The 16577-nt window shown below is 37.0% G+C and overlaps 1 protein-coding gene across 1 annotated transcript in view; it reads right to left on the bottom strand.

The window, feature by feature from the left end:
- Positions 1–13548, bottom strand: part of LOC129430961 (uncharacterized) — a 33197-nt gene extending 19649 nt beyond the window's left edge. The window contains 5 exon segments of the mRNA XM_073874831.1: positions 190–303; positions 2918–3007; positions 3084–3293; positions 6924–6985; positions 13292–13548. Coding sequence (XP_073730932.1) covers positions 190–303; positions 2918–3007; positions 3084–3293; positions 6924–6985; positions 13292–13415 — 600 coding nt within the window. The 5' untranslated portion in view covers positions 13416–13548.
- Between the last annotated feature and the right edge of the window lie 3029 nt (positions 13549–16577).

Genomic DNA, 16577 nt, shown 5'->3' with positions numbered 1-16577 from the left:
TGAAATGTTACATTTCGATTTGGAAGACAAATGTGTTTAATTATACATATAGTAAAAACCCACAACCTTTTTGTCTCAAGATGTACACCAGTATTGTTTTTATAAGGATTGTTTGTTTAAACTTCTTAAATCTCCTAAAATAAAAGTTTGTTATTGTTTCTTGAATTGATCACCCTTATAAAAAGTTACCTTTGACCCCGAGTCCTTGTCCAAGTCATCATCTCTATCTGATGCTGAGAGCTCCTCCGCCGGAGTCTCCAGTTTCTCCACAGCTGTTGGCAGCGAGAGGGAGCTGTCGGCCTGCTAACCACAAAAAAATCGCACATTACAAAATACACTTACTGTACATCAGTCAGCTGACTTTGAAGAAATAGTTAACAACTTATATTTTACTCATGTCGTTCATGATCGATTCAAAAACACATTTTTAATAGTCTGTGCACCGTGGTCACTATGCACTGCCAAAGGTCTTCCAAAATATCTCATGTTCTTGTTGGCCAAATGAGCAGTTTAACTCTCTAATGTAAAACCATGAAGGATGTAAACCCATATAGAGACTGGGATAGATAGACAATATAGAACAAACAAGCTCTCAATGAAAGATAAGATATGAGATGAAAGAAGATATTCACATGATCAGAGAGAAATACATGCACTTTCATGCATCACACATCTGTGCCTGCCGTCTGTTAGACACAGTTGAAATGAACACTAACAGGAAGTTCACACTATTTGTGTTAATCTTTACACTGCTGATGTCGCTGAAAGCGTCACGCATGAATTTATGTAGCACCTTATCATCTCATACTCAAAATATTCAACTGGACCTTCTTGGTGAGCTTTACCGCGATTTACTTCAGCACAAAATCGTCCATTGTTGTAAACTAGATGTAACTGGATGTAAGTCCTGCTTGGTTGCTAGGGCGTTGCTAAGGTGTTTTTAAAACGTTGCTTCGTGGTTGCATGGTCCTTTCCAAAGTCACAGTTAGATGTTTCATTCATGCACAAATATTGCACACCAATGTTTAATACTACATTATTATTAAGTAATATGATCAAATGCCTTACCAAACAACACACAGGAGATGTCAAGTTCATCTTGCATCCGTGTGCATTGTAACCTATGCACACAGTAATGCATATCTACATACAAAATTTCTGCAACACTAAAATGCAAACCTCAAAATATGACCAAAAGATGCTGTAAGGCTTAAAGATAAGAGAATGTTAACTAGAAACCAGTATTTACATGCCTTTTACTCCTTGCCTGAAGTATGAAGACAAAAATGAACATTTATAACAGCTCTGAAGTCCTACAGCAAAAGATAAGACAACTGAATCGCTGTTATCTGCTTTGTGCCATTGTTTTTGACAAGCTTTCTCTTATCGCATGCTGTTGTTTTTAATCCAGCTACTGGCTTTAGCAAACAGTCTGAAGAGAAACGCTGAACTGGGAGTGATATCCAGGAAAATTATTAATAGAGGCCCTAAACGTTTTTCACCATGACAGTCTATCTTTAGCTGATCTGAGAATATGACAAATACTCGAATAGTACAGTTTAAAAAATGCATACAAGTTAGGCTGATATTTTTTCTCATATGTATTTGCATATTGATTTGAATTTATCGAAATGTACATTGCAATGCTTTGTGTAAGGGTCAGTCTGTCTAAGGTTTATGCAAAGCATTGCAATACATATTTCAGGTATATGAAATTTTTACCCCCATTTCAGGATAGTAAAACACCAATATAACAACAAACACTAAAAATATATATTTGATTTAGGTCTATACATTTGCGTTGAAGCAAAACAAAATGCGGGTCAAATTGACCCGCGAACCTCAAATTCGTTACAAAATTATTTTGGTACACTTCAAAACATATCAGCATGTCTTAACTTTGCATGCATGTTCATGGCCATAAATGAGAAAAAGTCACAAAATTTCAAGAATAAAATCACAGGTTAACTGGTTTATCCGACAGCTTAAAAATCAAAACGGGTCAAATTGAACATAATATGAGGGTTAATAATGCATCTTCCATCAAATCTCATTTAATTTTAAATTTTGGCACATATTTTGCATAAAGTTCAAAACAGCCTTGGGTCAAAATTAGACGAACCCAATCAGTATAATTTAACCTACTGTATGCTGGGTTGCTGCAACCCAAATTGATGGGTTGTTTTAATCCATTGTTGGGTCAAATATAAACATTATCTGGGTTAATGTAACCTCGACGTCTGGCTTTGTCCCTTTTTGACTAAACGCAACAAGTGTTTTAAAGTGTATAGGTACTTGGAAAGTACTTTCGTCACACAGGAATTTATTATGCTGTGCAATGCGGCTGAAATACCATTCAAATTACTCACACAATTTGCTTCTTTTTTCCCTGTTGTGTTTTGTTGGATCAGGAAACAGCAAGATATATAAGTAAATTCATCAAAACTTATCGCAATATATTTTCAATTATGCAGAATTTGTAGTAGTCATTTATTTGTTAAAAGCGCTTAACAAACTAAAAATATCAATATTTGCATTTCCTGTATGGAAGTTTTTTCTGCCAATTAATTTAATAAATAAATTAATTAATGATAAAATGAGGAGTTACCATTTCATTATAGAAAACTTGATGCAAAATATGTTCAAAAATGTAAAATTAAATGAGATCTGATGGAAGATGCATTATTAACTTGAAATAAAAATAATTTCTATTTTGGCACATATTTTTGCATAGAGTCTTCTATAATAATTTTTTAATCATGAATTTATTTATTTAAAATTGGCAGAAAAAAACTCCATATACCTGAAATATACATCGCATTGCTTTGCATAAACCTCAGACAGACTGATCCTTGTAAACAGTTAATTACATCTGTAATTTTGGTTATGTTAATGAAATGTTATTAAAGTCACTCACATCATCTGTACATGTTGGTTCTGAAGCCTCTGAAACTGTTATCATGGGTCCCGTACACCAGGCCACCTGTGCACATGCTGCTGATGGTTTCTGTGATGGATTCAATGAAACATCTGTAACGCTGGTATGATGATGAAATAAAGTGAATATTATAAAAGTCACTCACATCATCTGTACATATTGGTTCTGAAACCTCTGAAATGGTTATTATGGGTCCGGTACACCAGGCCACCTGTGCTGCTGCTGCTGCTGGTGGTTTCTGTGATGGATTCGGGTTGGAGATCTGAACATCTTTGCTTGCATCTCCTCCTCCTCCAGCAGCAGACTCTTGCATCAGCTGTTTATATTTCTTCTTAAGGACAAGATATTTCTCTCCCTGAAAATCAAGACTTTTGTTTTAAAAGACCAAATCACTTTACAATCACTGGTGATAGTTTGTTTAACCATGTGAACCTGTCTGATAAATCCAGGTTAAAGTCTCATGATCTAGTAATGAGATTTGTTGCATCACATTTTGATTTTAATCATTGATTTTAATCAGGGCCGGCGCTACCTATAGGCAGAGTAGGCAAATGTCTAGGCCTAGGGCCCCTCAAAGTTAAAAGGGGTCACGATTGCATGGGTATCAAAATAGTCAAGTTAAAAAAACTTTGTATTTAAAGTCAAACAGCAAACAAAACTGGCGTTTTAAAGTACCTAAAGTAAACTGTCTGTATTTTTTTGTGAGAGGGTTTTTGCAAAGTGTTTTCTTTTTAATTTTACTCTTTGGAGAAAGCAAAACTGTTATCCTGTGATATCCCAAAAAACTGTTTTTTTATAAATTACTACATCCACAAAAAAATTAACATGTCTTAAAATGTTGGTAACTTGTGGTTTTGCATAATTTCTAATTAAATTTGAACATCAATTTTATCAATTTATTAACTTACAGGGTAGAAAAAACACTTTCTCACATTATTCTAAAAATTAAAGGGGTGTGAGGGACCTTAATTTTGTCTAGGGCCTCCTAATATCTAGAACCGGCCCTGATTTTAATCTTTGACATGACCTTACTCGGTCAATATTAAAGATATCAAGGTTATATTTTGACAAATGTTCTTTACATTATATAGGATAGTTGTATGTAGACAATCTTTTGCTTATAGCTGGGTTTTCACAGCACTTCAATGTCACTCCAAAAATGTATATTTTATTTTAAAAAAACATTGCTATAACTCAACTAAAATATCAGTCATACTTACAAAAACCAGAGCCAAAAACTGATATGAAAATAGATTTTTCGTTATATGAACTTAATAAGTAATTTTTTTTATTTTTGGTTGAACTGTCCGTTTAACATAGTCGTACATGGTTACGGGTTATTATAAACCCGGGTCAAAAAGGGACAAACCTAACCGTGGGTTTAATTTAACCCAAAAAAAATCATATATAACCCAACAATGGGTTAACACCCAGCATTTCCTGTTCAGCCCAGCATAGGTTAAATTCAAGGGGCAACCTTCTGATCTGGCGATCTTTAACGTGAAGCCAACAGAGAAGTTACTTAAAGGATTAGTCCATTTTCTTAAAAAAAATCCAGATAATTTACTCACCACCATGTCATCCAAAATGTTGATGTCTTTCTTTGTTCAGTCGAGAAGAAATTATGTTTTTTGAGGAAAACATTCCAGGATTTTTCTCATTTTAATGAACTTTAACACTTAACAGTTTTAATGCAGTTTAAAATTGCAGTTTCAAAGGACTCTAAACGACCTCAAACGAGGCATAAGGGTCTTATCTAGCCAAACGATTGTCATTTTTGGCAAGAACAATAAAAAATATGCACTTTTAAACCACAACTTTTCGTCTTTCTCCGGTCCTGTGACTCGCCAGCGCGATCTTAAGTAATTGCATAATGTCGTGGAAAGGTCACGTGTTACATATATGAAACTCACATTTGCGGACCATTTTAAACATTAAACTGACACAAAGACATTAATTAGTTTCATTCCACATACAACAACATCTGAACGGTCCTCTTTCGTAAACATCTTGGGGCATAGTTTCGCATACGTCATCCATGACCTCTTGATCTTTTCGCTAGATAAGACCCTTATGCCTCGTTTGAGATCGTTTAGTGTCCTTTGAAACGGCAATTTTAAACTGCATTAAAACTAATAAGTGTTGGGGTCCATTAAAGTCCATTAAAATGAGAAAAATCCTGGAATGTTTTCCTCAAAAATATAATTTCTTCTCGACTGAACAAAGAAAGACATCAACATTTTGGATGACAGGGTGGTGAGTAAATTATCTGGATTTTTTTTTAAGAAAATTTACTAATCCTTTAAACTGCAATTCATCGACTGGCCACTAGAGGCTGACTCCACAAGGGAGTCAATCCCATAGACCCCCTATGTTAAAAGCAGAATTAAATGTTTACAGCCTGGTAAAAAAAATATTTTGGTCATATAGCTAATTTTGCCCTTTATGACAACTGTGGGGGGGTGAATTTTTTAAGGTAAGTGGTTGCAATCAATTTATTTAAACTACATTTAAACAAAAAAAGAAGAAAAAAACCTTTGGTTTAAATGTAGCTTAAATAAACTGATTGCAACCACTTAACTTAAAAAATTGAGTAAATTGAATGAATACATTTTTTTCAGTGTATACGGACTACCGGCACATCCGAGAACTTGACTGTAAATTTTGTCACCGCCCCTTTTTGGGGGATAAAAAAGCAGCCCTTCCATTGGCTTCCATTCAAAATAGCGGAACAAAGCAACGTTTTTACACAGCCGGCAGGCGTAAATAAATAAACCTGTCGAGTATTTATCTGTCCACCCTGCCTGCCATAGAGCCCGAAAGATACATTAACACATTTAATTTAGTCAATATAAAAACATGTCCCTTTCATTCTCACAGCGTCAAATTTGTGTAACAATGCCATCCAGTGATTGCTGGAAATATCTCTAAGCTAGTGAGCTGTATGACTCGACGGAAAAGTGCACTCATTACTCTAAATATAAAGACATAATAAATAAATACGAAGTAACTTTCAAATACGAAGTAAATCATTCACTTGCTTCCCTGTTGACTCGACGAGGTAGGCTACGAGTAAATGTCCGGGTAAGACACCTCTGGCCAATAGGGAGCGTTGTTACACAAATTTGACGCTGTGAGAATGAAAGGAACATGTTTTTATATTGACCAAATTAAATATGTTAATGTATCTTTCGCGCTCTATGGCAGGCAGGGTGGACAGATAATTACTCAACATGTTAAATCTGAGTGATTTCATAAGTTATTTACGCCTGCCGGCTGTGTACGAACGTTGCTTTGTTCTGCTATTTTGAATGGAAGCCAATGGAAAACCTAGTCTGATTTCCCCCAAAAGTGGGCGTGAACCTGTTCAGAGACATTCTATGACGTTGCGCCGGTTGTGCGTATTGAGCCTTAAAGTTCTGCATAATTAAGGGCGTGGCCACTTGAGTGACAGGTGAACTGCCACTGTTGTCACTACCGTTGAACTAGGCAGGCGTGGTTTTTAGTAACCAGCCACCTCAGCTCACCCACGTCCCGCCTCTTGACCTATTTTCGGTTATCTGCGAGTGATGCGTGATGACGCGATGCCAAGATTGCGACTATTGGCTTCAAAAAAGCTCTTCACAAACCTATGAGTGACATCACGGACACTACATCAATATTTTTAACAGTTTATGGTTAAATTACAACCTAATGGGCTGGGTTTGTCCCTTTTTGACCCAACACTGGGTTAAAAATAACACACTGGAACAGACAGAAATCTGATCTCATCTTTGGAGAATCTCAGACTAAATATGAAATATCCAATATCATAAGGGTGTGTATAGCATCAATGTGGGAAAATGAGACCTGTCCCAGTCACAGAGTCAATAATGAATCACTGTGGGAGCCTGGGAGTCGAATCCGATTTCAGAGGTGGAATGATTATTTATTGACACAGATTAAACTGTGCACTAATGATCACAATAAAAACAGATCTACTTACATTCTCAGATTTCACCACTGCAATTCTATCAATGATGGCTTTGAACTCCTCTCTGTATTTGGCTGGGGGTTAAAAAAAAAGTTTGGTCAGTATACAACGACAGAGAAATTTCCCAGCATGTTTATCTCGAGAGACACGTTACAGATACAACATGACCTTGCATTTGTTCTTGGCTTGAGAAGAAAACACAAAACATAGAGAACGACACTTAAAAGAAACGGTTCACCCAAAAATGCAAACAATGCACGTTGATGACATCAAACAGAATTGATTCTCACGAGTCTCGGGACCAAAGGTCAAGTTTTGGGTTTGAGCCAACATGAGATATGAACTCTTTTAGAAGAACTTTCCTCACTTTTCTTTAAACACTTGTTTGTTTGTCTAAAAGCTATTGATCAGTAAGATTAGCTTCGGTCTGCAGTTTTATTCAATTACACAATAAACTTTGACATCGACCCATGGGAGTTTGATGTGTTATGCAACATTAGCTTAGTCAGCAAAAACTCACTGCATCAGAGAGGAGGATCCAAAAAAGCAATCGATGACTTTCACAAAGAAATCCTTTCTTCTGCATCTGCACACATGCGTCACTATTTCAACATCTTTTCCAACATTTAACTAACCCAACCTATTCATTTTTACAGTTTGCATGTTGAAATAAAACTATAATTCACCCTGTATTTTACTACAGTAGCGGTAAATGCTAATGTTAGTGTTTATGGCAGTGTATCCTATTAAGGCCTGTGTACACGTTTATGCCTGCATGAGTGTACAGTGAGCATGCCGCAAATTTCATCAACAGTATAGTACATGTACTGTATGCACACCACCGAATTTTTGTAACCGCATGTGCGCTGTATTGCAATACCAAGAGCGGTATCGCAATTTGCCGCAATGCACATGTGCCCAGCACCGGTGTACACGATCGAGTCAAACTGCGTGAAAACGTATGTGTAAAAAAAATAACTATACCTTCAGCTTTAGGCAATGTTTACAAGACAATGATGTAGTAAAAAAATATAAATACTTTATCTTTGTTTTTTAAAAACAATATTTTCTTAGCGTTTGTGAAAAAAATCAATGACAATACTGTCAGAAAGATTCGTGAAAACTTAATAGTATTATCCGTTCCCGGCCAGTAGATGGCGATGTTTATTTGTTAAAGGAAAACACCACCATTTTTCAATATGTTACTATGTTTTTACCTCAGCTTAGACAAATTAATACATACCTATCTTTATTCAATGTGTGCACTTAATCTTTGTACAGCACGTCATGAATGTGTTAGTATTTAGCCTAACCCATTCATTCCTTGGGATCCAAACAGGGATGAATTTAGAAGCCACCAAACACTTCAATGTTTTCCCTATTTAAAGACTGTTACACGAGTAGTTACACGAGTAAGTCTGGTGGCACAAAATAAAACATGGCGATTTTTAAGCTGATAAAAAATGAGAACTATATTATATGGCGGAAGAGCACTTAGTTTGCAGCACATCGACCTCGGGCGCAGTAATATTGATGGGAATTTGAGCGAGAGGGGGAGGAGTCAGGAGTGATGATGTTATGTGCGCCGAGGTCGAAGTGCTGCAAACTAAGCGCTCTTCCGTCATACAATATAGTTCTAATTTTTTATTCGCTTAAAAATCACCACGTTTTATTTTGTGCCACCAGACTTACTCGTGTAACTACTCGTGTAACAGTCTTTAAATAAGGAAAACATGGAAGTGTTTGGTGGCTTCTAAATTCATCCCTGTTTGGATCCAAAGGAATGAATGGGGCTAGGCTAAATGCTAACAAATTCATGACGCGCTGTACAAAGATTAAGTGCACGCATTGAATAAAGATAGGTATGTATTAATTTGTCTAAGTTGAGGTAAAAACATAGTAACACGTTGAAACTCAAACGTCGTTTGGAAAACTAATCCCGTCCTAATAGTGCTTAATTTGAGGTAAGAATATAGTAAAATATTGAAAAAAGGTGGTGTTTTCCTTTAAGAAATACAATGTGCCTGTGCACAAATGCATTCTCCTACAGAACGACAATCAAGACAGCAAAGCATCGAGCAGTTATGTTTAGATGGACGATGATGTGGGTTCATTACTACAAGTGACCTTGAATTACAAAGCGGCAAAACGTAGTAAACTTTGTTGGAGTAGCATTAATAAACTCAGTATCTTGAGCGGCACAAACACAGTCCTGTAGGCCACCGTTTAGTTTGTACACATGCATGCCTGACTGCATGGGCGTTGGAAAATGATATGTTTCTTATGTTTCCTACTGGTCCTACTTTTTAAGACCAATGATGTTGGACCCTAGCCTGACGTTGTCATACTCAATTCTAGTCAGAATTTGAGTCTGATACCGCTCCATTGAGCTATAACTATGAGGCGTGTCTCAACCGAAAAATGTCTCTGCACTCAATTGGATAGACCTACGACCAATCAGAGCAACGGGGTGTGAGACGTATGTTGAAATTACGTCTTTTGCAGCCTGACTGAACTGCTAGTTTTTCGCTACAATGACACTATAACATTGTGATTATACTAAGTCTGAGTTAGCGAACGTACATCAACACCTACTATGTTTACAACATTTCGTTTATATCACAACATTAAGTATTTACTAAGTCATCCAGTAAGACTATCTCTTACCATTTGTATGTTAGGTGAACTTCATCCACGACGATACCCATTACGTTCGCTTGAAAATATTGGGGCCTAGCATGTCCCTCCACTTATTCAGCAACCACGATTCCGGGCTTCCAAAAAAAGCTGGCAACGACCGCTAATTATATCCATCTCGTCATGCACGCCAAGTTGCATTTCAGTTGCGACCAACTTTTGTCGAATCCCATAGGAAGGACGGCAAAAACATCAACAAATGCCTTGCTCGCTTTTCTCTGTTCCTCTTTTAAAATCAATGCTCTGTCGATATCTTTTAGAACAGACTCAATGTCAGAATCCACACATCTGATTTCTACCGCGGCAGCCATTTTGTTGTAAACAGATTCAACACACGCGCTCTTTGGTGACGTGGTTCATTACGTTACTGTTGATTATCTGTCCATCATCGTATAAAGCCTGCCCTGACAATTTGATTGGTTCGACCAGCTTTGGGTCTAGCATAGTAGCTCCTCAACGCAGAAACCCCAGACCGATCTTCCCGTCCTCAAAATGTTGTGGGCGGGGCTAAGATCGGCTGGCACCCAGGCTAGTTGAACCCACTCACTTTTTGTTATGCTGCATTCACACCAGCCGCAGTAGAGGCGTCAAGTGCGAGTGATTTCAATGTTAAGTCAATGTAAAGATGCGTTGACACGCGTCTGGAGGTCTCGCGGCGTGAATCAGGCGTTTTGCGTGGCGGGGTACACGCGATTCCGCCTCTTTCGTACGTCTAGTTCACGCAAATGGCAAGAATTGACCATTGCCGCGGGAAATGCGTGAGCTGAAAAATCTAAACTTTGGCGGACAAACGCGCTGCATTAACCAATCGGGGGCTTGCTCTATTAGTGACGTGAATACAGAAAGCGAGCAGAGTCGCAGAAGCCCCTCCCATGACGCGAATTTCCGCGTGTATGTCTCGATGGCTAGAATTTCACGCACAGCTTTCACGCGCGAATAAAGCGAGTGCACTCAAAATGTTCAAGCGTCCAACTGCGCGCAGTAGAGGCGAATTTGACACCTCAAATGCGTCTGGTTTGAACCCACTAGGAATGTCATAATAAATTAAACTTTGTTACGCGTTTTAGCTACAGCCTTGATCCATTCCACTTGGTTCATTCCATATAATTTAAACTCCATTTCATGTTTTCGAAAAACTTCACTACTTTTGCCAGCCCTGCACTGAGGTGAACAAGTTTTTAGGCTATAAAAGCAATTGTTTAATTAAAAGGCACCAGAATATGAGAAAATGGCATCAACTCCAAGAAATTTTTGGACCCACCCACTCTTTTTTTTTGATTCTGACGTCCATCCCATGCCTGACTGAATTAACACATGTGCATGACTTCACCATTATCACAGATTCATGTTTACGTAGTTTACACGAAGATGACAAGGTGCCGTTTTTAAAAACTTGCACTTTGAGACCTGTTTTTGCCATTTTCAGGACCCCTAAACACTACTGTCATGTAAACTACATTTAAAATTTATTTTTTTCACTCTCTCTTAGTCAAAGTCCTTCATAAATGCACTTTGCTTTAGTTTCTGTGATGTGAATTATTAGTTGGTTACCAAAGTAACAGACAGATGCAATGCCAGCTTGTTGAAGGTCAATGTTTGACAAGATAATGAAAATACCACGATGAAAACATGATTGAGCTTCATTCAAGTGTTTTTGGTCAACTAAAATCACATAATGTTTGAAAATGTAACATTTTGGCACGCAAATAGTTTAAAAACGATACCTGAAAAATGATATTGTGAAAAACAATATTTTTTCTCATTTTAGTTCTTTCAAATCAGACATCATACATCACAAGAAGATTTGGGAATGTTGCTAAACTTCAAAACAAAAAAAAATTGTCCTCATAATGTAGGCAGTATGGGGTTAATTGTGTTACCAACTGGCCCACATTAAAGTTTGGACGTTGACTCTTTAAAAAAAAGAGCGTACCCCTGCACAACCTTTCCGTTTTCCTGCCAGGGGAAAAAGATAGAGAGAGATGACATTGCAACACGGCATCCAAAACAACAGGAAACCGTAAGGGAAGTCAGCACTTAACAATTGTAACCAGCAGAAATCCTGCCCGGTTACTGTGAGCTACACAGTTTACATTCCTCAGCTCATGTATTAGTCCATGTTAATCTAGCATGTTCCCACACTGTAAATAGCAACGAGATCCCATCAAACCTAACCATCCTTAAAAGGACTGAAATGATATTAACCATTATTAAAGCATGCCGTGCATGTAATTCTTTGAGAATAATTATGATAATTGGTGAACACAGGTGGCAACAGATTTTGAAACATCTGCACACAACTGCACCATCACAGCTGGACTGAGCATTATAAGCCACTATGGATAATTATTTCATCTATTTATGTTTGACACATGTACGCAGGATTAAATGCAACATCATATTATTAAATTACAAGTTTGATGGTTTATAAGCTTATTGGTTGGCCTACTTTCATGCAACCTACACAGTACAGTCATCATGTTAATCTAATTAATTTGCATTCGTATTTAAAAGTCATAACCTTTGTGGTTGAACACTATTTGTTTATCTATATTTGTATTGTTTTTCATGATACTGACAACTACAGAAGAAGATGACTGATACAATACACGGTCATCACTTAATATACATGGGGTCCAAATGTTGTTTACGTCACCATGTTTATCGCTATAACATGATAACTATAGTTATCATTCTTGGTGTGAACAGGCCTATATTTATAATATATTATTTACTTAAGCACCAAAACAATAGTTTATGTCTCGCTTTCATAGAAAATAAACAAAAGTTTGCAATGTTTTTGGGGAAAACAGTTCGGAAATGGGGTAGGAGATATAATCTAATTCAAAAGGATGGAAATTTGTATTTCTTATTTTAAGTAATACAATTCACAGATGTAAAAACATGATTATCTGCAATAAATTTTCACACAAATTTTTGAAATGACAAAATTTTAAAAAGCATGAGAAGCATTCGAGCATCATTGAGCACTGAAGGAGCATTCAGTGAAACCTCTGTAATCGATCAAATACCCCATGCTTTGGGAATGTGAGGCCTTTCTAGGGCATTCCTAATCTAAACCAGATGTTTGCCACATTCACTTTGGCTTTATCACGTTGCAAACCAACAGAACGCAGGCAAAGCAAACGCAGTCGTGTTGAAACGCACGGTTTATTTGTTGTAAATAATGATATTGGAATGAAAATGTACTTTCAATGCTGGTCCCACATATAACACTCCATTTATGGGAGCGTACGGGGTGCGCGCGCACAGGACGCGATCCTGCGTCCATACTGCGCTATTTTATTAACTTGTTTATGGACACATGCGTTTCGTGACAGACGCGTCGCACACACTGGCGATGCGTTATTCAAGACTTTAAATAACTTTTAAAAGGCGCCTCGCCAAGAAACGCGCTGCATTCTGTCCGGTTCCTCTCCATTGTTACGCGCGTTTTGACGTCCCCATTAAGGTGTCGCATAGCGTTGTGTTTTCAAGACAGAGTGTCAAATTAAAAATAACTGGAATAAAGGCGCACGACAAGTAACGCGCCGCGAATCGTTGCGCTGCAATCCATACCATTCAGCCGTTTTCTTAATGCCCTTGTCGCGTCACGTTTAGGTTCTAAAGCGAACGCATACTAGAAATATGTTTTTAGTTTATAGTTATTTGTATTTACTCACCACGTAGTTGCAAATCGCTATGGTTTATGAACGCTTTATATGTTTTGGACAGATCTGAATTTTTGACTTTTCCTCCAGAGGAGAAGATGTAATCCAGTAAAGACGCTTCACTGATGTCCATCATTGCTGACTGTTTTACTGCAGCTTCCTCATGGCTTCTCCTCCGAGATGCTGCTGTTGAAGCATTGGGTTTACTGCTAATTACTGAAGAATAAGAAGAAAAGTGTACACTGTCCAAGTTCACTCCACCCAAATCCGGACATAGTGCCTCCTACTTTAACCCTTTTTGCTCCAGTGGCCACTACATATACAAACCATTTGTAAAACATTTCATCGTGTAGTCCTAAATAGTCTTTTTTAAGTTGCAATCTAATCACAAAAATATTAATTATACATGCTTAAAATAAAGGTGCTATAAGGGTTCTTAACAGGCAGTAACGCCTTTGAAGAACCATTTTTGGTTCCCGGAGAACTTTAAGTAAGTGTTACTAAACCTTACTATAGTAAGTATTACAGTATTCACTACAGTATATCTATTTACTTTAGTTAATACAACTATAATAATTATACTAAGCTATACTCCAATTTAATATATAGTATTTGTTTTTTATTTTATACGCATTTCTTTCTAAAAAAAAAAAAGTGTCCACAAAGTTAAAAACAAAAACCTTAAATAATAAATAATAATAGCCTATCTGTCTATAACCCAGACTTTTATTTCAATTATTGCTATTTCTAGACACGTTATTTGTATGTATTGATTTAACTGGCTCATTCCCACGATAAGCAGTCTGTTAATGTTTAATGGTTGTGGATGGATCTTGTTCATCTCACTGTTGCTAGTCACATGGCCCACCCTTTTAATGCATATTGACATTAATTTAGCCCAAAATACTGTAGCCTGTAACACAGTGGTTCTCAATCTGGGGACCGTGGCTGCGAGATGGTGCCGGGGGTCGCCAGTTTTACACTGTATAATACACTGTTAAACCTTGCTGTAGATTTCTGGGTAAATAACTGTAAAATTGGCAGTATTTAGCTTTAACATCGGTGAAAGGTATTTTACTGTGATATGAGGTGCAGTTATGCTGCACTACAAATAAACTACAGTAAATTACTCTTTGCACCAATTAAGGAAAATAACTGTAATATTATCTGGTAAATTACTGGCACACACACACACACACACATACACACACACACACACACACACACACACACACACACACACACACACACACACACACACACACACACACACACACACACACACACACACACACACACACACACACACACACACACACATCCACAGGTGCAGGTGTCACCAATTTGCCTTAATAAACTTGTTTGTTTGTTTGTTTGTTTACTCGTGCTGTGTTGAACAATATAATAGTGGATTTGTATGTTTAAAAGCTGAAAATGAGTAAGTAAACTGTTAAAATATTTGTGAGTGTCTTTAAAACACATAAAGTTAAGGTTCCAAATAGCTTCCTGATTAGCAGTTTAGCATCTCCTATCAACGTTAACCCTTGTGCATTGTTCAAATTCACTGCCCGTTCGTGTTGTTCGTGGCCAAAAAATGCCACTAAATGAAACTGTTGTAAAAATTTATCAGATTAATATATATATATATAAATTAATCTGTTAATCAACCTCAGTACTTATCAAAATGACCAAATATTTACAAAATTCCATGATTGTAACTCTTTAATTGCCAAGTTCATCATACGTGATGATGTTACTTATTTGGGAAAAAACACAAAATGACTTATTTTCAATATAAAAAGTGATTTTGGACAGTCTTGGCATGTGAACGATAAGAACAAACATTGGCTTTGATTAATTTTTAGTTTTTGTGCAGCATCAGATTTTATTTTTTTCTTCCTCATTTATTGTTAGTGGCTGTTTTTGCCCCATTGACTTCCATTATAGCAACATTTTTTGATTGCAAAGCCATGACACCTTATTATCATGCATTTCCGATTGTTGGTGTTTTGTTTTGTTTTTGCAAAGAGGTCAAATTTTTAATTTTTACTGTTGATCACCATGTGGCACCATTAACCCTTTAGTAGGCCTGTGCTAAAAACAGAGCTTAATTTCTGGTTTCTACTTTGAGTTATATGGAGCATTTTTGTTAATGCTTGAATTGTAAGTATATAAGAAGGTTATTTAAATTATGTTGAATTACTGCAGGTTTGAAATAACCTGAGGGTCACAGTGACAGATGTTTTTTTTTAGGGTGGGATTTGACATGATTTTGTTAAGTGTCTTAAAATAATTTGTCAATTTGTATTTATCTATTGTCAGGATCCTGCCAAGGAGTCTTGTTTTGTATTTATATCTAGTCATGATGGCAGGAGTCATGATGGCAGAGTTCTGGCAGTCATGTGGAGGTTCATGGCCTTGTTTCATGTGCCTCCGGTGTCTTGTCTCTTGTCCCCGCCCCCTCGTTCTCCTGCTTATTAGTAATCATTGGTTTTCTCCCATCACCTGTTCCCCCTTGTTATCTTGATTGTTTTTTTTCTATATAATGTCACTGTGTCCTTAGTTCTGTGCAGGTTCATTTAGTTTTGTTCTCGTTTTCATGTGGTTATCTAGCCGAGTTATCTTGTCAAGTTTAGTGTTATCTGTCTGCTTACGGTGTTTCATGTCATGTACCCCCTCGTGGGTTTTGTTTTATGTTAGTAAATAAAGTGTTTTCTGTTGTCCCCGACTTCGTCTGCGATTGGGTTCATCCGTCCTCTGATCCTGATATCTATTGCCACAGTAATAAAGTGTAAATATTTTGGGATTCTTTCTCCCTTTTTAATAAAGTAACATAAAAAAAGAATCTTTCAAAAGTTAGAGTACCACAATGAGTACGGCATTTTATATACTGTATATACAGTATTCTACCTGAAGCATGTGGTACCATACAGTCATTAACTGAAATCACTGCTGTCAGTTATTAACTGTAATTCCTAACCTACAGTATAAAACTGGCAACATTGTTGCCAGTAAGACACCGTAATGATACAGAGACAGTAAATTACTGGCAACACTGTTGCCAGTAATTTACTGCTAAAAAGCCTGGTAAGGTTTAACAGTGTAGTTTTAAGCTGCATAATTACGCCATACGCTGTATAATTTAATATGTTTTGTTTAATTAAAATGGTAAGTTTTAGAATGTTTTATGTCATACATTTTCTTGGGGGAGGGCCGCGAAGGGATGCACCGTACAAAAGGGGGGCACACACCAAAAAAGTTTGAGAACCACTGGCATAGCATGATGTGCACACTCGCG

Source organism: Misgurnus anguillicaudatus, chromosome 13 (assembly GCF_027580225.2).
Source record: "Misgurnus anguillicaudatus chromosome 13, ASM2758022v2, whole genome shotgun sequence".
Classification (NCBI taxonomy): domain Eukaryota; kingdom Metazoa; phylum Chordata; class Actinopteri; order Cypriniformes; family Cobitidae; genus Misgurnus; species Misgurnus anguillicaudatus.
This window is presented reverse-complemented; position numbering and strand designations above follow the sequence as displayed.